Source organism: Peromyscus maniculatus, chromosome 1, assembly GCF_049852395.1.
Source record: "Peromyscus maniculatus bairdii isolate BWxNUB_F1_BW_parent chromosome 1, HU_Pman_BW_mat_3.1, whole genome shotgun sequence".
Classification (NCBI taxonomy): Eukaryota; Metazoa; Chordata; class Mammalia; order Rodentia; family Cricetidae; genus Peromyscus; species Peromyscus maniculatus.
This window is the reverse complement of record NC_134852.1, coordinates 103,813,434-103,838,973: the sequence shown is the minus strand read 5'-3', so window position 1 is coordinate 103,838,973 and position 25,540 is coordinate 103,813,434. Positions and strand designations below refer to the sequence as shown.

General features: G+C 39.8%; 2 protein-coding genes and 1 pseudogene across 3 annotated transcripts in view; 2 read left to right on the top strand and 1 right to left on the bottom strand.

Annotated features, from left to right (window-relative positions):
* The window catches only part of Prcp (prolylcarboxypeptidase), a 47,512-nt gene extending 44,404 nt beyond the window's left edge, over positions 1 to 3,108 (bottom strand). Inside the window, exon 1 of the mRNA XM_042280343.2 lies at positions 2,418 to 3,108. Coding sequence (XP_042136277.1) covers positions 2,418 to 2,579 — 162 coding nt within the window. The 5' untranslated portion in view covers positions 2,580 to 3,108. The remainder of the gene's footprint in view (positions 1 to 2,417) is intronic.
* Ddias (DNA damage induced apoptosis suppressor) lies at positions 3,007 to 24,607 on the top strand. Of its 2 annotated transcripts, XM_042280335.2 has the most exons (7): positions 3,007 to 3,829; positions 3,923 to 3,951; positions 4,920 to 5,004; positions 12,163 to 12,291; positions 19,016 to 19,177; positions 20,556 to 20,673; positions 21,781 to 24,607. In XM_042280335.2, the coding sequence occupies exons 4-7, from the start codon at positions 12,179 to 12,181 to the stop codon at positions 24,100 to 24,102; spliced, it is 2,715 nt and encodes a 904-aa protein (XP_042136269.2). In that variant the 5' UTR covers positions 3,007 to 3,829; positions 3,923 to 3,951; positions 4,920 to 5,004; positions 12,163 to 12,178; the 3' UTR covers positions 24,103 to 24,607. The 2 variants fall into 2 exon arrangements, with proteins under 2 accessions (XP_042136269.2, XP_006991954.3); XM_006991892.4 differs by lacking the exon at positions 3,923 to 3,951 and having other exon boundaries at positions 3,045 to 3,829.
* On the top strand, positions 15,621 to 15,717 carry LOC121826993 (small nucleolar RNA SNORA70; annotated as a pseudogene).
* Positions 24,608 to 25,540: the final 933 nt, after the last annotated feature.

Below are 25,540 nucleotides of genomic sequence, written 5' to 3'. Positions count from 1 at the left end.
CTGTCAGTAAAGAACCTGAGGTCTGACTCTCCCCCATAGCCACATTCTAAAAAACTGGGCATGGCTTTGGCCTATAATCCTAGAGCTGGGGAGACAGAAACGAGAGTCTCTAGAGCTCGTTGGCTAGCTAGCCTGAATTCAGTGAGAAACCTTACCTCAAAAGTAGATGGGGAGCACTTAAGGAAGAAAAACCTCTGCAAACATCCACACATATATGCATGTGCACCTGTATACATATCCACATACCCACACTAACATGTACACACACACACACACACACACACACAAGTACAAATAGGGTGGAGATGTACCTCAGTTGGTGCTTGCCTAACATGCCCAAGCCCTGGGTTTAATTCCCAGCACCACATAAACCAGACATGGTAGTGAAAGTGTCTAAAGTATAAACTCTGTACAAGCCTAGAGTATGAAGTTTTACTGAGTAAAGCCAAACATACTTGCCAACTACTGAAAATATAAGTCTTAAATTATCTTAAACAATGGAGGGGATGGGGGAACAGCTCATTGAAAGTACTTCTTGTGGCAGCATAAGGACCTGAGTTCAGATCAAAGCACTCACATAAAAAGTCAGCCATGGCCTCACACTTGCCTGCAACCCCAATGGGTGAAGACGGGATCATTGGGACTAACTGCCTGCCAAGCTTCCACGTTCAATAAGAGAACCCGTCTCAAGGGAATGAGGCAGAGAGGGATAGTGCACAACACCTGACTCCTCCTCCCCGATTCATATGTGCACTAACTAGTGCACAACACACACACACACACACACACACACACACACACACACACACACACGGAAAAAAAGACAAAGGAAAATAAATTAGCATCATTCTATCCCTCTACCCTTCCATTACCCTGATGCATTATTCCCAGAGAGATTTTAGAGACCATGTTCTAAAACTTCTTCCTCTAACTTCACTGTTAATAACTGGATGTTGTAAAGAGTTACATATGTGTACCAAAAAATTCAAAAAGCTCCAGTACAAAGATTAGGGATAGTTCCGTGGTGAAAGGCCCTGAGTTCAATTTTGTTTTTACAATAAACAAAGAAAAAGGTGTTTATTTTTAAATCCCAGTATAAAGAAAGCAGATAGAAGCAGAACACCTCAAGTGTGGGGGGCCAGGGAGAGAGGAAGTCCTAGGGTTCCTAATACAGCCTTCATTTCAGCTAGACCCAACTAGCCTCCGAAGCAGCTGGCTCCACTAAAAGGTTTTCCTAGGTAAAGTATAAAATGCAGTGGGCCTGACTTCAGCTACTCAACTACAAATAAGGAAACTATCATAGGAGATGAAAGGAGCCAAAAGACTTCTGCTACCTCTGTTAAAATGGAAATACTGTCTGTGTGATAAACCCACACTTAAATTTCTAGGGTTTTTTAAAACTTCAAAAATAAATTGTTCTACAACCCCAATGCGATCCCTCTTCGACAAATTCCTATTCAAACTTCACATTAGTAACCATGCATCCATAACTGCCAACCTAGGCCAGCTACTCCGCTAGGGCTATGTTACCTGCGCTCATTTAACCATCACTACGGCTTTCAGGAAGTCAAGAAAGGTGGCTCAGAAACTAACTGTAACCTGGCCAAGATTACAAAGTTAGGCTGGGATCTTGCTGTGATTTCTAAAGCCAAGCTCAGACTCTTGCACTCTTTCTAATCCCAGTGCCTTGCCCATTCATGCCTACGACTCCTAGAAATACAGGCTTGTAAGTGTTCCTTGTCATTTCAGAGCACACAGGTACTTTTCCATTCAGTCCAATAGGGCAATGCCTCATGCTATAGCCAAGTAGAAAGGCATTGGAGCCGCTTAAAACTGTGAACTCAAGTTAGAGACCCGATCCTTGCACTCACCTCAGATCTGAATACAGACCTTCAACCTCTAAAGGGAACATTTCAGCTGAGAGGCGCAGTTTAGTGAAGAAAGCAAGCTGGCGCTTTATAGTACCAGTATTATATAACAGGTACATTATGAGAGAACTAGCAGTCACGGTTAGTCTCCATACATTAGAGTTCGGGTTCAGAGACCTGGGGTCAAAGTTGTTCTCCATAATTTGGTTTTGGCCAAGGTTAAAAAAAAAAAAAAAAAAGTTTAGATTGAGGCATCCTCTGAGAGTTGGTTGTGAAGTGTTAAAAATATGTATCCCGGACCTCCAAAAGAGGAGGAATAAATTTCTCTTGGTCTTTGTTGGGGAACATGGGAATAGTTTTATTGATAAATTTTAAAGTGGGTCTTAAGGCCACCCTCCAGAAAATGTGAACTAAGACCAAAGCAAGTCCTAAGTATTAGAGTTAGAATTTGAAGTGGGCGGCGGTGCTCCATCCAGCTTTACTAGCCAAGCAAGGTTTGGGCGGTTGGTACCTGGGACTTGGAATCCCTACTTCCCAGCCTCCGCTTACCTTCTGTTCAAAGTAAAGAACTGAGTAGCTATAGGCTACAGCAGGGTCGGGTGTGGGGTTGGTTGGCAAGCTCAGGCTGCTCAGGGTCTCTGATCTAGACCGGATCGTCGTGGCGGCCCCGAGTGATAGGAAAGGCAGGAGCAGGAGAGCCCGGCAGCCCATGGCTCGGGCTGGCAGCCACAGTCTGGGCAGCTAGAGAAAGAGGGCCACCGACAGAAGCGCGCAGCCTAAGCCCGGCCCAGCTCGTAGCTCCGCCCACTGAGGACTAGCTCCTCCCGGCGGGAAACCCGAAGCCTGGCAGCTCCTGGCCGCACAGGCATCGCCTCTGCCGCCCTCAGCCACACGCCCTCCCCCTCCTCCCCGCCTGCCTCCACTGCGGTCACCGTCTACGTCGGCCTTTATCCCGTAGGGCTTTGCCCCATCCTTGTCTATGGCTCCCCAAACCCTATCGCTACTCTAGGTCACGCCATATTCCTGCCTTTATCGTCACCATCACAGTATCCCCGCAACCTCAGCCCCACTGCAACAACCCCGCTCTCGGCAAACCCTACATAATGGCGAAAGAGAGGGGAGGGGAGGGGGGAGGGGAGGGAGCGGGGGTGGGGGAGGGGAAGGGGGGGGAGAGGAGAGAGACTGGATGTATTGACACTCTCCACCAGGCATGACAACACACACGTGACCTCTCACTCCACCAGAACAGCAACCCTGCAGACCGTGTATGTCTGTCATTTCTACTTAGATGAGGACACAAGTACAAGGACCCGACACTGGGTCTCTCGGGGAGCAGGAAAGGGAAGAAGGTTTGCAGATCTCTCCGCCCTCCTGCAACCTGGTCCGGCTCTTCGCCTCCATAGTGCCCCCAGGGTCCTCGGTTCTCGGGCCACCCCATCCTCCGCATCCCCCGCCCGACCCATCCCTTCTGAGCCCGCTGCGTCGCCGGTGCAGACTGAGCCTCCTCTCAGCCAGAGGAACCCATCGGGCCCCGCCAGGCTGGCCGCGATGGCGGCTCCCTCTCCACCAGCGCCCCCTCCCGTCCAGCCCGCGGCGCCAACCTTCACCCGCTCCCACGCCCTCGGCGTCCGCCTGACGCGAGCGGCCACCCCTTCCCACGCCTCGTGCCTGCCCGGCTTCCCCCGGCACTTCGCCGGAGGAACCACAGCTCCACCGGTCGGGGAAGAACGTCCCTCCCAAGCCGTCTCTACCCTCAGCCGGACAAGGAGGGTCGCTGGCCCGGCTAAGTGACACGCCCTGCGGAGCCTTTTCTGATTGGCTCTCGGGAAGCCCCGTCAAGGCGGTACTTCCGGCGGAAGGGAAGGCGGGAGATTCGATTGCTGGCGTTCGCTGAGCCGCTGAGTCTGGGCTGCCGGCGTCCTTCCGTGGTTTCCCGGGCTTGTCCCGATCCTTTGCCTCAGGTGAGACGCGGAAGAAAGGTTCTTGAGGGGCTCTAGGTGGACAGACTACTAACGAGGCGCTGTGGCCCTGCGCTCCACATGGTTTTATTTCAGGGCCCATCGCCGTAAAGAGCGGATACGAGGTTAGAGGGGCGAGTCATTTTCCTGTTCCTTGGAGAGTATTTATCAACATTTACCTTTGCAGCAGAGCCCCAGAAGCCCAGAGAGTGGAAGGCTCGACTTTCTTCTGGAGATGTAAAACTCTGTCAGCTGGCTACTATACAGAGTAGTGCTTGGTGCTGGGAAAGGGTTTTTGTTTTTGTTTTTCTCATTCGAAAATTGCTTTGATTGCCTAGAGAAAATATTTAACTGAATAATGCTCACAGTCCAGAAATTGAAAGATTTCTAGACTCCTTGATCTCTCGCATCCACTTCTGAAATCCTGCCCTACTCTCCACTGAACACTGCCACGACCATAATCTAACCTGTGAGCGTTGCATAGGTGTAACAGTCGTATTTCCCCTGCTTGTCCACTCCCCACAGGCAAATAGGTGAAAATTCTGACCAACGTACTCTCCATTTAAACTCTTTAGATGCTCCTGTTTTCCCCGATGTTTTAAGTCCAAATTCCTTAACTTAGGTTAGAAGCCCTTTGACCTTACTTGCCTCTCCAACTTCAGCTCTAGACCTTGCCACACCGACACACACACCTCTCAGTGTGGGAGATCAATCCCAGAATATCACACTCCGTTCATGCTGTATGTCACTGAATTATCCCCAACCCCAGGGTTTCTTTTGTGTTCCTCAAAGGCATCAACCCCCCTCCCCAACTTTTTATTTCCATCCACACCCCAGGCTTGTTCTGACTCTTGTTATTTCTTAGTTTGCAAAACTTTTTTATTTTTATTTTATTTTATTTGAGTTGGGGGTTACAGGATTTCATACCAAAGGCTGGCCTTGAACTCCTAATCATCCAGCCTCTTGTCTTCCAAATGCTGGATTTATAGGTATGTGCCTCCAAGGCTGGCTTCCAAAGCCTTCTTAAAAGCTATTTCCTGACCTTGCAAAACTGGATCACAGAGTACTCCCTAATCTTTTATTCATTCTTCAGATAAATTTTTAAGTGCCTCCCACTATGCCAAGAATGACCAGGTATTGGATGACTTCGATTAACAAGAAAGATTGCTATCCTAAGGGTAAGTACCTTTTTTTGCATAAAATTAACAAACAGAATAGCAAAATTGACTGTGGTGAAGTACATCTATAATCCGGCACTCCAGTTTGAAGCCAGCCTGGGCTACAGGAAAAAAAATCCTGTCTTTAAAAAGCGGGTAGATAGCCGGGCGGTGGTGGCGCATGCCTTTAATCCCAGTACTCGGGAGGCAGAGCCAAGCGGATCTCTGTGAGTTCGAGGCCAGCCTGGGCTACCAAGTGAGCTCCAGGAAAGGCGCAAAGCTATGCAGAGAAACCCTGTCTCGAAAAAAAAAAACAAAAAAAAAGGGGGGGGGGTAGATAAGCATGGGTCTGGAAGGTCCTGTCTAAAGAATTGATATTAAGCTGGTGACTATGATGTGGCTTCCAGGGGAAGGGAACAAGAGAGGGAGGAGTCCTAGGTATCTGGCCATAATGGATTTGGGTCTTTTTTTGAGACAGGGTCTCATTATGTATCCTTGGCTAGACTGTAGCTTACTGTGTGGACCAGGCTAGCCTCAAACTCACAGAAATCACTCTGCCTCTGCCTCCGGGTGGGATTAAAGGTGGATACCACCACACTCAGCTTTGCTTTTTATTTTTGAGAAAGAACTTGAAGGTGGGTGGGTAAGAAGGTGGGGGAAGGGAAAGAACATGATCAAAATATATTGTATGAAATTCTAAAAGAATAACTATTAAAAAGAAAAAATAAGCTGGGCAGGAGACAGAGACAGGAAGATCTTTGTGAGTTTGAGGCCAGCCTGAACTACATAGATAGACCCTGTCTCAAAAACAAACCAAAAAAAAAAGGAGTAAAATGTAAAATGGTGGCTGTGATGTGGCATATGAAGGGTGGGATTGGATGAAGGAAGGAAGAGTCTTAGGTATCTGGCCATATGGCTAGTTAGAAGTATTACTATGTACCAAAATTGAGAAGATTTTGTGGCCAAAAAAAAAAAAAAAAAAGGTTTAAAAGGATTCAATTTTTTGTTACTTATTAAACTTTGAATTTGTGAGACTTCCAAATATAGTTGGCTCATGTGTAAGAAGTTACATTATGGAAGTCTTTGTATTGTATTGTTGATACACATTGATAAATAAAGCAGGTTGTCTGCCTGATCCACAAATAACTTCCTGATCTGGAACACAAAAGTCCTATTTATTCTCTACCTCAAATGCTCTGAGCTTCTCCATCTCTGTTACAAATATCCCAGAAATGATACCAAAAATAGAAAAGCTGTGTTGAACACACTGTGAGGCTTTCCATGTAATTTTCAAGAGTATTTTACCTTCTACTGTAAATTTTGTTTCTGCCTTTTGTGCATTTAATTTTCAATATCCTTTAGGAAATCCTTCTGACTGCCTTTTAAAAAGTTAGGTATTGCATGTGCTTTTGAAGGAGATCATAGGTGTTAAGAACACTATTCACAGTAATTTCCCCTTCTCTGGTGAGGCCTCTGGGCTGTAAAACAGGAAATCAGAAGTCTACGATTATCTCACAAGGCATAAAAGGTTTTCTTCTAGGTGTTGGGTAATGGTAGTAGTGTGTGTGCTGTTTGTATTTTTGTGTTTAGGTTTGCTCTGCCGCTGAGCAATGCCCTGAGTCAACATGAAAAGTAGAAGGAGTGAAAAAAGAGAACTAGTTTACCCCTCCCCTTATATCATTAGAGTGGAGGATTGACTTCCTCTAGGGTGACTGCATGCTTTCAACAGTCTTGAGAAACGTAGCTTATTAAGTATGATGCTGGGCAGACAATCCGAAGGACTGGAAAGACTGGTGGCCTACTTGTCAGAAGAAATGATACCCAGATATGGTTCCACCTGCATCCTAACTTTTTAAAATTTCTTTTTCATTATTATTTTTATTCTCTACGTACAAGTGTTTTACCTTCATGAAGGCCTGTGCAGTGCATACACTCCTGTTTCCTGTGGCAACCAGAAAGGGGTAGTGAATCTCCTGAGGCTGTCTGTTAACTGTAGATATTAACAGACAGTTGTGAGCTGTCATGCAGGTGCTAGGAATCAAACCCAGGTCCTCTGGAAGAGCAGCCGGTGCTCTTAACCACTGAGCCATCTCACCTGTACTGCAGCCTGACTTTTCATTAGTCATTTAAATTCTCTGGTTAGATCACATAATGATGTGAAGACTTTGCACAGAAGAATGCATTCAAAAGAAATTGTGAACCCAACCAACTGAATTAAAAACCTTAAGATAGGATCCATTATATTTATTTCTTGATAATTTTATATAATTTATTTTGATCATATTCTTTCCCCTCTCCCAGCACCTTCCCCAATTCTCTGCCTACCTTACTTTTTCTTCTTTCTCTCCCTTAAGAAAAAGAGTCCAACTTGTGTTGGCCTTGCCATGGAGTGTGCTTTATATATTCAGTGACACTCCACTGAAGAAAAGTGACTTCCTCCTCCCAGCGACTATCAGTTGAAAATAGCTTCTTGACTAGGTGTAAGAATTTCTGTTCCATTCTCCTTTTCCATGCTGGGATTTTTGTCTGTTTAGAGCCTGTGCAGGTCTTCTTCGTGTTGTCCCAGTAAAGTCTGAGAGTAATTTTGCTATCATGAAAGTGGAATACACTTGTTATAATCAATGAATTTATATCCAGTGCTGTTAGCAGCAGCAAGGAAACCTCTCAGCATATCAACCAGCAGCCAGACGAGTTCGCTTCCTCCTTAGGGACCTCCACCAGCTAAACCTGATCCTTGACTATGCCTCAGAAGAGAACTTCTGAGGTGAACTGCTTAGGTTTAGGGATGAAATAAGAGTGTGATTGTGTTAAAACTCAAAAAATCCTAGCTAGAAGTAAGTTTATTTGCTGTTTTTAACATTCATATTTGAAAAGTCTTCAGATCATATATTTACATATGCAACTTTGGCTTATCAATTGCATTGAAGTTTCTGGACTCAGTAAGAAAGACAAACTAGAGGTACTTCTTTCCCTTCTCATGTCCTCTCAGTTTTCCCTTTCTGTCTTACCTCATTGCCATTGACAGAACTATCTCTAGAGTGAAGAGGATGCTCTACATATTAATTTACTCTATGGCCCTTCATTAAGTACCTTTCTTTTTATACTTTATCTTGACATAAAGTTATACCTCTTTTTTCCTTTCTTTCTTTTTTTGGGGTGTTTTTTTTTGTTTGTTTGTTTGTTTTGTTTTGTTTTTTGTTTTTTTTTGTCGGGGGAGGGAGTGTTCCAAGACAGTTCTGTATAGCCATGGCTGTCTTGGAACTAACTCTGTAGACCAGGCTGGTCTTGAACTCACAGAGATGTACCTGCCTCTGCCTTGAGTGCTGGACTTAAAGGTGTGCACCACAACACCCAGCTTCCTTGTTACAATTCTTTTTCATGATAAATTAGGACGTATCTTTGCTATGGTGTGGTTCCCCCATATAGCTTTAAGACAAAGTCTGTGCCTTCCTTCATAGACACTGACCTAGACAATCTCTGGAAGACAAAGGAACAATTAGTTCTCCTCAGTGTACATAACACTTAGACTTTCCCCCTGACTCCTTCCCAATCTTATTTCTGCTTTCATATGTGCGAGATTAGGAAGAACTGATGTTTCCTTGTGTTATTGCTAAGTTTCTTACCTAGCATTTTTGTTGTGTTTTTCTTATTATAAAAGCTATACATTTAGGGGAGAAATGGCTTAGCTGTTAAGAGATCTTGCTGCTCTTGTAGAGAATTTTTGGGCTCAATTTTCATCACCCATATCCAGCGGCTCACAATCAACTGTAATCACCTCCAGGAGATCCATGGGCACCTGCACACAGATGCATATACACATAGAGACAAACACATACATATAAATAAAAATAAAATAAATATTCCAAAACTATACACAGAAAATATTTTAGATGTATAAAAAATTGTAATGATTTTTTAATGCCATCACTGACAGAAAATACTTTTTCTAAACAAAATTTTATTATCCTAATCCTGTCTCTTCTCTTACCCCACCTTACCTCCAAGCAAAAACCTGATCAGTCTCTATGTTTTCTCATGGTATTGTGTACACACTTACATCACTCGTCACCAGTACGGAGGTTTTTGTTTGTTTGTTTGTTTTTCATCATTTTCTGTCATCTCTTATACTAGAACATAAATCTAATAACTAGGAAAGGACTGTGTCTGTCTGTCTTTAACTTACATATTGGCATTTAGCAAGTGTACAGTATATTATAGTAAGTAAATATATTGAGTTTATTAAGTTGGAACATGTTTTGCTGACTGATGGAGCTGAAAGAAATGTAATACTGTATCTTCATCCTTCCCAACAAAATAGAAAGAGGAAAAAATTAGAGGGAAGCCAGATATGAAGTTGTTCTCAGGTCTATAATGTTTTCCTAATTTTAGTACTTATTCAATCCTGGTACCTTATCAAACATGCATTCACCATAATCCATACCAAGTAGTAGAGATATAAGATAGAAGATATTTATAATGAAGGATACAGGTTATGAAAGCAAAGAAAAAAATAAACTCTTGGGTGCTTAAAAGGAGCTTCCTCTAGTATTGTCCTTCGTCCAATGAATGAAGTATCTTTTTACCATTTGGGCTTGCCAGGTGAAACACCAGTAGTAAAAATAATGGGAAAAAAAAATGAACTCTTTTATTTTAATTCTTAAATTCTTTTTATCATTCTGACTTGACAGGTAAAGCACCAATAGTGAAAATAATGAAAAAAATGGACCCTTTCATTTTAATTCTTAATTTACCTATAAATTACAATTGTTTTTTTGTTTTTACATACATATTAGATCCACTAGAGGGCAATAAACCCTTAAATAAAAGGCAACAGCCAACCTTAAAATGTGAGCAATTCATCCTTGCATAATTTATAAATTTATTCTAAAATGTCATGCTTATATTGTTTTTCTTGTGTTGGTAAGTTGTATTATCTAGACAGTCCTGGTGGCACAGATCTGTAATCCTACCTACTCGGAGGCTGAGTCAGGAGAATCACAAATTCCAGCCTTGGGGAACTTACAGGGCCCTCTCTCAAAAAGATACTGAAAGTGTAGCCTGGTAGTAAAGTGCTTGCCTAGTGCATGTGAGGTCAGGGTTCAATCCTAGTACTTGGGGAAAAAATATGTACCCACAATACAGCACAGTGACTTAGTTAAATTAAAAACCAATCCATCTAAACTTCCTATGTATTAAAATTCGTAAAGAATATTTTTGATGGCTTATAAACTATAAGCCAGTTAATTTGGCTTACAGTTTATAGTCTATCACAGAGGGAGGCCAAGGCAGGAACCTAGAAGCAGGAACTGAAATGGAGACGATGGAGGAACACTGCTTACTATTTGGCTCCCAGATTCCCATTCAGCTGCTTTTCTTAAACAGCACAAGCCTACTTGTCAAGCAATGGTACCACCATGCATAAAGAATCATTTTGAATATCCACATAGACTATAGAATTCTATGTTGGACCTCCTGAAAATAGGCCCACAATAATCTTGTACCTTCTCTTGGGCTCTTTTCCTTCTTTTTGTTTGTTTTGTTCAATTCTAATATGTTAATTTTTGTTTTATTCTATTTTATTATCCTATAGAAGCCTGTTTGTTTTCTAATAAGAGACAAAGGGAATGGATTGGAATGGGAAGGGAGGTAGAGAGGAACTGGGAGGTATAGAAAGAGAGGAAACCGTAATCAGGATGTATTATATGAAGGGAAAAAATCTATTTCCAATAAAAGGGAAAAACTGGTGGAGGAAAAAAAGAAACAAGCAAATAAAAAATTTAAAAAAAAGAAAAACACACAGATACACACAAACAAAATCCATAAAAATTCAAAAACCAATATGTATAAGCAAAAGATCAATAAGAAAAAAAATGCCCAAAGAAATATGGTGCCAAAATATCATTGATTTTATTTTGTGTTGGCCATCTACTGCTGGGCATGGGGCCTACCCTTAAGTGTAGTTTATATATCTAATGAGACTTCCATGGGAAAATCTTATTTTCATGGAAATGTCATGTTCTGACACGGGATTCATATGAATCTTCCACAGTCAACACATTTCTGGTGATGATACTTGAAAAGGTATGCCTAACTGAATTCCACTGCCAGAATTTGCTGATACCAGTTTCCAAAACAGGTCATACATCTTTACAAATTGATATAACTCTCTGAAACACCGAGTCCTTTATTTGAAAACATTTATTTTATTAGCTTATTGGTATAAGCTAATCCATGAGAAAATTGGTAAGCCCATGTACAATTTAAAGAACTTAAATTGAAGTTAGAAAAGTAGAGAACATTGCTCTTTTATTTGATACGCTTATATAAACAAGGAATGTTTTTTAAAAAAAAAAAAAAAAAAAAAAACCTGACCTCCTAGACCTTGTAATATTTTTATTTGCTAGAAGTAAGCCCTTTTTCTATCCCCAAACTGTAAAACTACTCAATGAAATCTACTAAAGCAGTTTTCAGCTTCTGTCCAAGTAATTGAAGCTACTCAGGATCACTTTAGCCCATGAGTTCAAGACCACCAGCCTGTACACAATAGGGAGAACCCTCAAAAGCACAGTGAAGAGGAAGAAAGTTGGTTTATGGAATATCCTTCCCATTAAAATTGTAAACACAACTAATAATATCTTTTGTAAAAAAATGTGGACCCTAGTCCTCATACTGGGTCACCTTCCTCAGCCTTAATACATGGGGAGCTGTAACTATATATACCATGCTTTGTTGATACTCATGGGAGACCTGCCCTTTCCTAAACAGAAACTGAGCAGAGTGGGAAGAGGGACTGGAGGAGAGGAGGGAGCAGAAACTGCAGCCAGGACATAAAATAAATAAATGAATAAATTTATTTAAAAAAAAACATGTGAACAGGCTAAATGATGTCTCTTCTGAATTACTAGAATATACTACTTATTCAGAAGTAGTAGTTCAGTTTTCAGTACCTCATTATAGAGTTTAGGATGTAGCTCAGTAATAGGGTGCTTGAATACCATGTATGTGGCCCTAGATTTAATCTCCCAGTACTTTAAAAAAAAAAAAAAGCCAGTATATTGACACTGCCTTCATTTTGATAATGAAACAAAAGATAATATTGACTGACTGGTTTTCATAAGAAAAATAATTCACATGTGATTTAACATTTGCATTGAGTCCCATGCTTGTTTTCTTTTATAGGACAAAATATAGACACATGAACAGAAGACAGAAATTCCTTCTTGCCTCAGTGCTTGCTCTCCAAAATTCAAGTTTTATATATCCATCATGTCAAAGGTGCTTCTCTCGTATAGTCCTTGACTCCAAAAGGTAAAATTAAAGACCATATGTGAGGGTGCAGAGACCCACAGAGGTTTCCTAGTGAGATCTTACTCAGGGTCCGAGAATCTGAGCTTGCTTTACCCAGCAGAGCTGCTTTAGGGGATGATTTGACCATGGGCGTGGTTACTAGGTATTTGGAAGGATCTACACTTGGCTGTGCGGTATGCTTTGATCTAGCAAGCTGGGAGGTCTTTTGCCCTGCCCTTTAGCATTGTTATAAAAAACCCTTTTGAAGAGGCAGAAGGGGCCATTGGGTATTGACCCAGGTCCTCCCAAAGCTATCCTGTGTTTCTGTCTTTCTCCTGTTCGCTATCTTTCTATCTAATATTTTGTTATCCCTCTCTCCTCCTCATAGGAACCATGGAAAAAGTGGGAGCTGGCCTCCCACATGAGGGGAAATACAAGTAGACACTTTCTATGACTTGGGGGAAGATGCACACTAAATTCACCATACCAGAACATCAGATTTTCTCAGGAATTCTCAGGGTTGGTTCTTCTGTTAATCTTAGAATAGAATTGAGTGCTAATTCAGTTTCTAGGGGAAGTTTTAAGAATGTTTGTTTTTTTCATGGTCCTCACCTCAGATTTACTCCCCCCCCCCCGGGGGGGGGCCGGTTTGAGACACTCTATAACACTCTGTATAACACTCCTGGCTGTCCTGGAACTCATTTGTAGACCAGGCTGGACTATAACTCACTGAGATCTGCTTGCCTCTGCCTCCCAAGTGCTGGGATTAAAGGTGTGCACCACCACCGCCCAGTTTATTTTTTTAATATATATAAGTAAATTTAGTAGCTGGCACCATCCTTACTATTACTTATAAAATGGTTGGAACCAGATGCGTTTCAGATTTCAGAACTTTGGAGATTTAAGAATATTTGCATAAACTTTGTTGGTTGAGTATTCCTAATCTAAATCTGAAAAACAAATGCTCCAAAATGGATGGATGTTTGTTTGTTAGTGAATGGGTCTCTGCAACCCAAGGTGGTCTGTTGTGCTAACCCTGGTTTCTTTTTTTTTTTTTTTTTTGGTATTTCGAGACAGGGTTTCTCCGTGTAGTTTGGTGCTTGTCCTAGAGCTCGCTCTATAGACCAGGCTGGCCTCGAACTCACAGAGATCTGCCTGGCTCTGCCTCCCGAGTGCTGGGATTAAAGGCGTGTGCCACCACCGCCCGGCTTACCCCTGGTTTCAAAGTCTACAACGTTTTAAGTCATGTCAGTGCTCAGAAACTTTTGCAAGTACTCTGAAGTCAAATATTCTCAAATTCTAGTAATCTATTGTACATCAACAACGTTGTTTGGCTACATCTGAATACCATGATAAAATCATTGTAGCTTAGTGTAGTTGAGAGCCCAACGTATACCACCTATCTTTGTAGACTAGAAGTGAAAAGTTGGCTTTGGAGTTCTTCTGCAACTTTGTGTCTAGATTTAAGATAAAGATGTTAGTAACACCTAATAATATATAAATAGAATTAGTGAGCTAAAAATTTTCACTAGTCACTGACCAATTTAGAATTGAATGGAGTTTGAGGAGGAATCGGGAACCTTTCTTAAAAACACTATGAAATATTTAGAGTTCATAGAATTGCAGATGGGTGGTAGCAGCTACTCAGAGTATGTTACAGGGCAAGAAATGGAGATTCTGTGAGCCTAAATACTTATTTGTAAAGTAGAATAATGATACCTGCAATGTGGAATAATTATAGAGATAATGCACAGAAATCTAGATATTGCACAGAAATGTAATACGTGATATATATGAGGATTTCTAAGATGCCACCCATTTTTACTGAAAATCTCTTACATGTATACTTTTCCTATTGCAGTATACCATGATGGTTGACAGCATTATTCTATGGAACCAGAATGCCTGAGTTTAATCTTACCACTGCCATTTTTTTGGATGGCAGGGGATTAAGACAAGGTCTTACTCTATGACCCAAGTTGGCCTGGAACTCACTGTATATCACAGTCTAACCTCAAACTTGTAGCAGCCCTTCTGTCTAAGCATCTCAAATAGGGAGATTATAAACATTAGCCACGATATCATTCCCCAACTCTCAGTTATAGCTGTGTGGTCTTGCACAAGTCACTTAACTAGTTTGGGGCTAAAACTGGAGAAAAACATTAGGATTTTTATAATCAGCTATATAGATACAAAGTATTTTTAAAACTTTGTGGTCTTTTCCAAGTGAGATTGGGTATCACTATATATCCCAGCTGGCCTTGAACTTGTGATCCTCTTGCCTCTGCTTCCCAAGTACTAAGATCACAGTCTTACATTACCATACCCAACAGACCAAGCGTTTATCTTGAAGATAATCTTTCACAAAAATTTGGGTTGAACAATAATACCGCTGTTAGCTCTTTAGACTAGTGTTACCAATATATACCACATATGAATATTTACTGTGTGCTAGGAATGATGCTAGAAGATTTGCAGATATTATTTTCCTTTAATACAAGAGATTTTTATGAAGTAGGTGTTATTGTTGATACCAAATTTGAAGATAGCTGAAGCTTAGAAAAGTGAAGTAACTTACCCCAAATCACACACCCAGCAAGTTAGGGGCAGAAATAAACATTCAAGGCTAAACAATATGACTAGGGTCTACATTCATACTTGCCATATTACTTCTGAACTAACAGTGCAGTTTATATTCAAATTCTACTTAAAATCCCACAGGAAAAGAGCTCCAGCTGCATCATTTAGATGTATAAAACCCCAAAGCACATGGTCCTTACCTGTGGAAATTTAATCCACTAGAAAGTAACAATGTGTGTAGTCATATTACATTAACAATACCACAAAACTCAATTCTGATCTTAACCTTTCCTATTTTTACTTCTATTTTCCTTTTTTCTTACTAGAAATCAGCCAACGTAGAAAACAGAAATTCTTCTTTTCCATTGCCCCACTACCTTAGCCAAGTTTGTGATGAGTCCCCCCACCGTAGCCTTTGCAGATCCTGTTTTTACCCCAAATCCTCAGCAATGGCAGCCACAGTAGGTTTTTTTGTGTCCTATGGAGATAACTTCTTTTTTAACCTCCCTAGTTAAACAGTAGAGATATTTGAAGACTAGCCTGAAGGCTAATGAGATGACTTGGTGACTTGTTCGCTGTGCAAGCATGAGGACCTGAGTTCAGAACCCCACACCATGGTTTTTAAAACGTTGGTGTTTGTCTCTAATGCCAGTGCCAGGGAAGCAGAGGCAGGATGATGCCTGGAGCTTGCTGGTAGGTAGTATTGCTGATTAGTAAGTTCCAGATTCAACAAAAGACTGTTATCTCAAACCAAATAAGGTGTTCCTCCTAGGCATCTAATATGCAATGGCTGCGAACAGCAGTGACCTTGGAGTATATGCAGCCTGTTGCTTATATGGGTTTTCCTAAGGAACCTTGAAGACAATTTTATGGTGGACAGTCATGTCTCTTATATCAGTGCTTTCCCCAGTCTGACCTCCAGAAAGGTATGTGGGGTGGTGCCTTTGGGAAGCCCTGGGGCACACTGACTAGGGTTCACACTGCCCAGGTCATCATGTATATCCACACCAAGCTGAAGAATAAGGAACATGTGATTGAGGCCCTTCATGGAGCCAAGTGCAAGTTCCCTGGCCATCAGAAGATCTCGAAATGGGGCTACACCAAATTTAATGCAGATGAATTTGAAGGCATAGTAGTTGAGAAAAGGCTGATCGTGATGGCTGTGGGGTCATTCTATCTCCAGTGTGGTCCTCTAAACAAGTGACAAGCTCTGCACTCCTGAGGATGTAAATTGGAGAGAAGTAGAGGAAGACACCCAACATCAACCTCTAGCTCCACAGACACCTGCACACATACAGACACACAAATTACAATATTTAGAGTCTCATTATATCATGGAAGCACTTTGGGGGAGAGATTGGAGTAGTAATCATAAATATCTCTCTAAGTGTAGTAATAGGTAGGTCTGTGAAGACCTCACCTTAGTTTCAGCATTCTCATTCTTTTCTTAGGAATTCAAGTTAGATTTCAGTTGGAAGAGTTCCATGATACAAAGATAAGGCATTAATATAGAAGTTACTTAAGTTTTTTATATAAGTACTTAACTACCAAGTGTGTACATGAACACTCAGCATGACATATATGTGGTGTATATTATGCCAAAAATTATAAATAAGAGATTTATCCTCATAGGCTGTCTCTGCTATATATGATTAATATACCCAACTCAAACATGCAAATTGTCTTCTGAGTAACTTAATAGAACAATCTATAGTTCCTTTAGTCTAAGGATCTGTCTCAACACTCATAAATTCCTTTCTCTGACTGGAAATGAGAATCAGAGCTGCTTGTGAGGCACTGTTCCTGGGGAGACCTGAACAAATGTCTACTCACCCCAGAGAGGGAACTGACGACAGACCGAAGTCCAGCCTGGTGAACCAGTGGGTTTTCCTGGGGTTACTTACAGGAATATGGGTACAGGAGCAGAAATGACTCAGAGACAGCTGCATCACCAAGGCCCAGCCCAGCATGGATGACTTCTCAAGATAGCTGGAGACCTGGGGCACATTACACAGCCTGTAGGCAGCTCATCAGTTTGGAGAGCATCCTTTCCAGTTGCTCTGAGAGTCTTCTAGGCAGCTCCGCTTGTCTGAGAATGGATCTAGAATTTAAATCAGAGGTCTCTGTTTTGAATATATTGTCTGTACCCTTGCTTTTTCATCAGCTTCACATGGGAGCTTATTAGAAATACAGAATTATCCTATGAGTCTTGTCCCAGGCTTACAGAATCAGAATTTTAATTTTAGCAGGATCCTCAGGTGATTGGTATGCTGTTAAAGTTTTTGAGAGGTGAAGTAAATATCTTCAATATATTTGTTTTATATAAGTATATATATAATATATACATACAGTAAAACAAATAGGCCTGGGTTTTGTCAAGCTATCATTACCATTATATTTGTCATCAATCATATTTTTTATAGTTATGATAAGAAAAAATTAAGAACTTCAGGATAGGAAATGACAGTTTCAGATTTGAATCAAAATTCACTGCCACCTTGGGCAAAAATTCAAACCAATTTTCCCATTTTTAAAGAGGGTAAACACAGAATGAATTGATATGTGTTAGAAACTTCCATAAATACAAAATATTGATGCATATTATTTTAAGATTTGCTAATAATTTTGCACCATACATAAATGCATTATTACTTTAAAACTCTAAAAAATTTATTATGTATATTTGAAACAATTCACTCTACTATACCTTGGGACTAATAAAAATGGGTTTATGTTATAGTAAGTCAGTTTTCCTTATTCTATGGCCATCTTATAGCACAGATTAGCAGATTTGAATGAGATTATATGAATGGATTCGTACGGATTCATCTTCATTGTTGCAAAAAGAAGTAATAATTAGCACAAATCTATGATAGTATTGAATCATTTCAAAAGCTAAGGAGTATAGACTGCACCAATTAGCTCTTGGCAGCAATCAAATATATGAAGCCATTCTTAACCTGGATGTTTCTGTTTCTGCTTCCCCACTGTCTAAGCCAAATTATTGCAACATGGAAAAATAAGACCCTAGTTTCTCCCATTACTGTGTTTCATGAAAACTGAAGCTCACAATAAGATATTGTCTAAGATATTGCAGACTAGAGCAGGAAAAATACCACTTGGGCCTATAGCTCAGTGGTGAAGAATTTGCCCAGCAAGACATGGCAGGAATTCCTGAGGAAAATACAATATAAGCACAGCAATAAGAAGCAGACTAACACATTAGTTTGATAAGATTTGTGCCATAGTGATCACTTGATTTTGTTTTGTCTTTCCTGTGCATTGGATTTTACAGACCCGGTCCTCAAGATTTCAGGCATCTGGTAACTCTTCCAAAACCAAGCAGTATATAACAAGAGATTTATACTTGATGTGCATTTTTAACTTCCCTTTGGTTACAGTTGCATATTATCCTATTATCTTGACAAGTTAAGTTGTATGCCTTTGATGGCTAGTTTTTATAATCTAATATTCTTAACATATCCTGGTGAATTAAAGTAATTTTTAGGAGTTGGGGAGATCATGACTCTAGCCCCAGGGCATCCAATACCTCTGTTCTCAGAGGATACCTGTATACCTGTATACACATACAGATACATACACATAGAGAAAAATAAATCTTTTTAAAACTTAAATTTCAGGACATTAAGAAAAATACAAGCAAATTTTAATGACCTTTTATTTTATTATATTGTATTCTTCAAAACAGGGTTTCTGTGTGTAGCCCAAGCTATCTTGGAACTAGCTCTGTAGACCAATCTGGCCTCAAATTCAGAGATCTGCCTGGCTTACAAGTAAATTCTTGGTATATAAATATTTCAAGGTTATTATTTTGTTACATTGTTTCCCATCAGTTTCTTAGCAGTTTGGTATATGTTTCTTTCAGTTTGGTGGTAATAAAAACCTATAAAGTTCATCAAACTAGCTATATTAGTGCATGACTATAATCCCTTCCTGGAGGTAGAGGTCAAGGATCCCAAGAGTTCAAGGCCAGCCCTAGCTACATAACAGTCGGGGCCAGTTATGTCACACAAGATCCTGTCTCAGGAAAGAGAAAAAAAAGTTGTTGATTGTAAATAGTTTAAGAAGAATTAAATTTGCTATTGCTATACAAACTATCACCCTAAATTTGGACAACTCTGTGCTGTCTCCCCAACTTTTCTAGGTTTATTTGTCCCAAGTGTGGCTCTACTGGCAAAGCTGAAAGTGCCAGTTACAGATACAGACTTTCCTTAAAAGTGGCAGAATCCAGCAAATTGTATATCGTTACTGTGTTTGGGAGCTGCTTAGACACATATTTTGGACTCACTGCCACTGGTTTGAAGAGGTAAGAGTCTTTAAAGCATTCTTTTACCTGATTGCTCTTCTAGCATGCCAGTAGGGTTTGAAAATACATATGTTAAAGGTATTTGCATTTAATAAAAAGAAACTCTTTATCTCAGGCCATCAGTTTCCTTAAAAGGTAATCTACTGGAAAAAGAACATTTTGCATAAATACATATGTTTTAAGTTTGGGGTTACTATTTAAAATATAAAATTCTCATCCAAGTTAGTCAATTCTTTCAGTCACTTTGCAGATTTATCCCTTGAGTTTGACTATCTTAGTTAGGGTTTCTATTACCATAAAGAGAAACCATGGCCACAGCAACTCTTTTTTTGTTTTTGTTTTTGTTTTTGTTTTTCGAGACAGGGTTTCTCTGTGTAGCTTTGCACCTTTCCTAGAACTCACTTGGTAGCCCAGGCTGACCTCGAACTCACAGAGATCCGCCTGGCTCCGCCTCCCAAGTGCTGGGATTAAAGGCATGTGCCGCCACCACCACCCCCAGCCACAGCAACTCTTATAAAGGAAAACATTTAACTGGGGTGGCTTACAGTTCAGAGGCTCAGTCTGTTATCATCATAGCAGGACATGGTGATGGGCAGGCAGACGTGGTGCTGGAGAAGGAGGTGAGAATTATACATCTTGATCCGCAGACAGCAGCAAGTGAACTGACGCTGGGTATAGCTTGAGCATAGGAAACCTCAAAAGCCTGCCCTCGTGGTGGCACACTTCCTCCAACAAAGCCACTCGTCCTAATAATGCAATTCCCTATGAGCTTATGGGAGTCAGTTACAATCAAACTACCACACTGACCTAGTAAGACACAGCCTTGAGAGTTTAAGAATCCATATAAGGAAAGAATGATCTGATTGTCAACCATCTTCCCTCTTTCCTTACCCATTTTTCAGAAGAAACATGCTCATGTGATTGTACCTTAGAGCAACTTCAGTTAGGAAAGGGACATTAGAAGGACCACACCTAGAATTGCAAGGAAAGAAAAACACCACCTCTGCCCTGTTGCTTTCACTTTTCCCTAGTGTAGCTTTGGGGTCTGGAGAGTAAGTAAGTGTATACTTTTTTCCTTCAGTACTGTAGATTGAACTTAGGGCACACTTTACACATGCTAGTCTCCCGCTAAGCTCCTTCCCCAGACTTTGCAGGCATCTTGTTCACACTGGATAAGTTGGGTTTTTTGTGGGGTTTTAAATGTTTTTTCTCTTTTTATACTATGAGGATCTAGTAGGGACAAAATGCCAAGGTCATACTTTTTTTCTCTATATGTAACTGACAAGGTTTGTGCCATATTTTAAAATAATTGTGTCTTCTGATTTTACTGCAAAGGTAAAATTTCAAAGTTCGCCACTTTATTTTTTTTCCCCCAAAGGTACCTTGAGGATTCTAGTGAAATCCCAGAACCCCTGGACAGTGTCAGAACGCAGAGCCTATTGACCACAGCAGTGGAAAATTGTTTTGTTGGACAAAGCTTTGTGTTTGGAGTGACGGTAATTGAGAGCAGCTTCCTTTTGAATGTCCTCTTGATCCCCATTGTAATGAGATGATTGTAATTCTCCAAGTTGATTTTAGAAGTTGTGTAGGTATTAGAGCTTGTAGGAGCACTTGAAACTACAGAAATAGCTTACACATGATCTATTTTAATATTATAGGTTACAACTCCTATTATAAAAGCCAAAGAAGCCCAATTCAATGTTTTCAGGACTTTAAAGGGAGGAAATTTATTATGAATTGCAAAAAGTATTAGATACTTGGTTTTGAAAGATTTCTTTTACTCTAAGTTCTGTACAAATTACATAGTAAAATTCTGTGTCTTCTATAAAAGAGAAATAACCTCAAAGACAAATACCTGAATATTGATTAAAAACATTAGAAATATATTAAGGCCTATACGGTGGTACACACCTTTAATCCCATTGCTCAGGAGGAAGAGCCAGATTGATCTCTGAGTTCAAGGCCAGCCTGGTTTACATAGCAAGTTCCAGGCTACACAGAGCTACAAAAAGAATAGATTAAGAAGAATGTTCTTAAATTAAATACATATACATAATAGTAGAAAGAGGTAAAATGTACTAACTTTGAAGGAGTAGTAACAAACTATTCTAAACTAGAAAGAACAAATGGAAATTTGATTACACTCTAAATGGGATATGGTAGAGAGAATATAGTACTACCAGATGGGAAAACCCAAAGACAGAAACCAAGAGCTAAGGAACTTTACTTTGTTAAAATATTGTATGGTTTAGTTTTCCTTTTTCTATTCTTTCTTTCACAAATATAATAGTACCAGCATTTATAGGATACTAAGTATTATACAATTTTGTTATTGTTTATCAGTGGGCTTTATTTCATAAATGAGAAAATAAGGCACAGAGGAGTTAAATAGTGTGTCCAGAACCCCAGCATTCCTAGTAACTGCTGAAACAAGAATTTGGATTTGTGCCCAAGTTCATAGTCTTTGGTATGTACTATTCTTTCAGGAGTTGGAGTTAAAGGACTTATCATCATATCTCGTTTAACCTTTAAATTTATGTTTTCTCCTTGAGCCAAGAGAAAGCCATTTTGTTCTCATTTAAATTCATTTACTTCTTTCATAGAATTTTGGAGATGTATGTGAACATGACTCAGCCAGGAGTAACTTCTTGCAGCCATGCTGTAAGCACAAAGGAGAAGTCAGAACACTAGTAGCTTCGCAGATAGTTCTGCCTGACCCACATGTTACAGGCTTTACTGTCATCGCCTACTTAAATCAGCTTTTGCACAGTTCCAATTTCAGGAAACATCATTGTGACTCTCAGGAGTACAGCAGCAGCTCACTCACTTTAGATCACTCAGACAGTGATCTTAGCAGCATACATGGCTCTGTGAAAACATCCTGTTTTCTGGAGTCCTATAGCAGAGATGATCTTTGCAGATTCTGGCAGCCATCACTTGAACTGACTTCTACTGACTCACAAGTAACAGCTAATAATGACTTTTCAGCTTCAGAACAAATCATGGCCAGTGGTACTCCTAACCAAAACAGACAGTACATCTTTTCTGAAGTCACTGGTTCTAAGAACTGCCATGATCCCCTACAGAGTTCACGGAGCCTTGTTTCTTGTATGGACAAGAATAATACAACAGCAAAGTTGGGCGGAGAATTTGGTTTACAAGCTAATCATCTGAGTCCAATTTGCCCCAGTTTTCATGAAACTAGGCTGTCTGACTCTAATTTATTCCCTTCACAAATGCAAGAACCCTTTGAAGAAGATAATGAAGAATGCTACAGTGAGGCAGAAATTAAAAATGAATATTCCCAGTATGACATCCCATGTTATCAGCATCGTGACGTAAATACTACCACCATCCTTCAAGAGAGATCTGCATTTGCATTGTCATCACTCAGACATGAGGAAAGAACAAGTACTTTCCAGAACTGTGACTCCTTGATTTGGGATGATCTGCCATTCTCTGAAAGCCTGAACAAGTTTCTGGCAGTTGTTGAAAGTGAGATTGCTGTAACTGAGACAGACACTAAGGCTAGAAAACAGGTTACAGATAATGACATTGATAAATTCCACACAGAGCACAGCAGGTTATCTGTGACTCCCAGGAGAAATACTGGAGCCTTGACTACACTGCCTTTAGGCTTAAGGTCATCACAAGCAATGGGGAAAGAAAACTCTAGTAAAGAGACCTTTTCCAGTTGTGAGTCTAATCCAAGTCCTCAAATTCAAAAAGAATCAAAACCCAACAAGACAGCAGAGGCTGTCTCTATAGGCAGTAATAGAAGTGATATCTCAGAATATTTTCTGCCAGATACTTGCCTGTCAGCTCTGTTTACATCTCCAAAAGATATGGCAGCATCAGTTACCCAAAAGAGGACTACTGGGATCCTACAACAAAGCAATGAAATTTCACTCAGGCCTAGTACCTCAACAAGTGACTCTTCTTATCTTAGTAACAAATATTTTAATGGATGTGGAGAAAAATCACATTCAGAAACAAAAGGAAAATTGACAAGCTTGTGTTCTAAGAAATACAGTGATGTTTCTTATCTTCACAAATTAGAAAATAAGCAGTATTATGGATGGTCAAAGAACCAAGATGACCATTTTACAATATGCCGGAAACTTACATATCCTTTAGAGACTCTTTGCAGTAGTCCAAGAAATACAAATATAGCAAAAGAATTACCTCACAGGCCTATCAATAATAACTTAACACAAAGTTATTCTGCTGATCATGAAGGTAGCTACAATGCTTCTGCTGATCTTTTTGATGGTATTGCTAGAAATAAAGACATTGGAACAGAAATTACCAAAATATCACAGGATGTTTTGTTGCCGTGGGAAGCATCTTGCACAGAAAATTATCCTATAGATGAAAATTGCAGCCGTCCTTCACAAAAACTACCCTTGCAAAGCATATCAATGTCAGGGTATCCAAGAGCAAGTTCTCAGTCAGATTCAGAATGTGATTTTGAAGAAAGCCAAGACTTTGTTCCATGTTCACAGTCAACTCCAGTTGCAGGCTTCCACCAAAGAATTCATGGCTTACATGGAATATTGCCTTCCTTATATTCAAATCTTAATGCTAACTATAATAAAACAAAAATTTCTCCTGAAAATGGGAAGCATCAAGCCACCTCATCCTGCCTGAAGAATGTAAAAACACCTAGCCAGGAATCCCAAAGTCCTGTTATATCTAGTTTGACACAACCAGCGATTTTTGATCACTGCCCTACTGCTGAGTGCCTTGAAAGTGATATGGATGAATGGGTTCCCCCTACCACCAGAAAAGAATTTCTTTCAAATATTCTTGGATTCAAAGTCATGTGTTTAAGGAAACGCCTTGCTATTCATTCCCCTGACCAAAAAGAGTTACCAAGAAAGAAACTGATGAAAGTCGCACATAAAACCAACATGCTTAATTAAAAGTTAAGGAATATATTTACAGAAAAGGTTGCAAAAACAGAAGTGTCCTAAAATAACTATAAATGATCAGGCTGAAAACAGGAAAAGTCCATTTTTGTATGTTTTTTCAGAGGTCAAATGTGGCCTTCCATTTTCAGAATACTGCCACTTAGTGTTTGAAACAAAAGTGTTTGGTCACCAAAATTATTTTCACATAAAGTCATACGAACCCAATTCCCAGAAATTTTAAATAAAGGCAAATCTGTTTGCAAATAGTTTTCTTTAATTGACACAGAAAGCAATCCTTGTATTTTGAACACTTAACAGAAAATCATTACTAGAGAATGGACTGTACTGAGTGCTGTTGGATCTTTCAAGGTTTCTCCATGACTTTTTTCCAGAATACTGTGATTTAGGTAACTGAGCACTTTATCTTGCATTTGACTGTACTAATCTGTTGATTTTTGTATTTAAATGTATTTGTTAAAATATAGACATCCAGAAATAAAGCCTTTATAAACCAAAATCTCTTTATTAATTGTTAACTAAGATAAGAGCGTAACTGCTGGGCTGAGGTTGTAATACAAGGCTAGCTAAAAGGTCACTAATCTCAATACGTTTTAGTCTGTTGGATAAGACAATGTCAATACTATACAGGAAGTGCAGTGGTGCAGATGTGTTTCTTTTACAGGAAGGTTCAAAGCTGACCGAACCTTTGGTACTTCAGTACCAAGAACATTTTGATTGTTTTTCATTTTTGTTTAATATTCTGATCTTGGAATTGTTAAAGGTGAGAATGCTGCTTTGCATAAATGGGTAGTACAAAATGACAGAAGTATTTTTAGGATCATTTCAGAGATGGTTGAAAATTTTATACTAATTCTAAGCTAAAATTCATTTAACAATCTTTGATGGAACTCAAGGCACTGGAGAAATGTGACAGTGGCTAGTATCACTTGCTGCACAATTATGAGAATCAGAATTCAGATCTTATCACCCACATAACAAACCAGGTTTCCTGCAACACCTACAGCCCTTGTCTAGCCACTGCACACCACAGGCATGTGGGCAGGCACACGTGCATATGCATACATCATAGAGATGCACAACAAACACATAAATAAATTTTTTAGAAAAAATAGAAACTCATGTCTCAGCAGTTTTTAAAATCAAACATTCTACACTAGAATCTAAATATACTTGAATTTGTGATTTACATATTTAGGAATGATTATAGAAAAATATTATGTCTTTGTTTTCCATAATTAGACTTTCTGTAAGAGCAGAAAATTGTTTGTGTAGTGAAAACACTTCGGTCCATAACATACAACACTTGTTGGCATCGCATGTCATAGCATGCATAGCTCTAAGTGCATGTTAATATGTTCAAAACCAATGAATGTGAAGTCACACAGTAAAACAGTCCAACACTGTCAGAGATACCTTGGATTCCTTGTAC

Coding starts and splice junctions, on each gene's coding strand:
- Ddias (XM_042280335.2), top strand. CDS start 12,179: ATGAACAGAAGACAGAAATTCCTTCTTGCCTCAGTGCTTGCTCTCCAA. Junction 12,292..19,015: donor ATAGTCCTTGACTCCAAAAG/GTAAAATTAAAG, acceptor CAACTTTTCTAG/GTTTATTTGTCCCAAGTGTG. Junction 19,178..20,555: donor ACTGCCACTGGTTTGAAGAG/GTAAGAGTCTTT, acceptor TTTCCCCCAAAG/GTACCTTGAGGATTCTAGTG.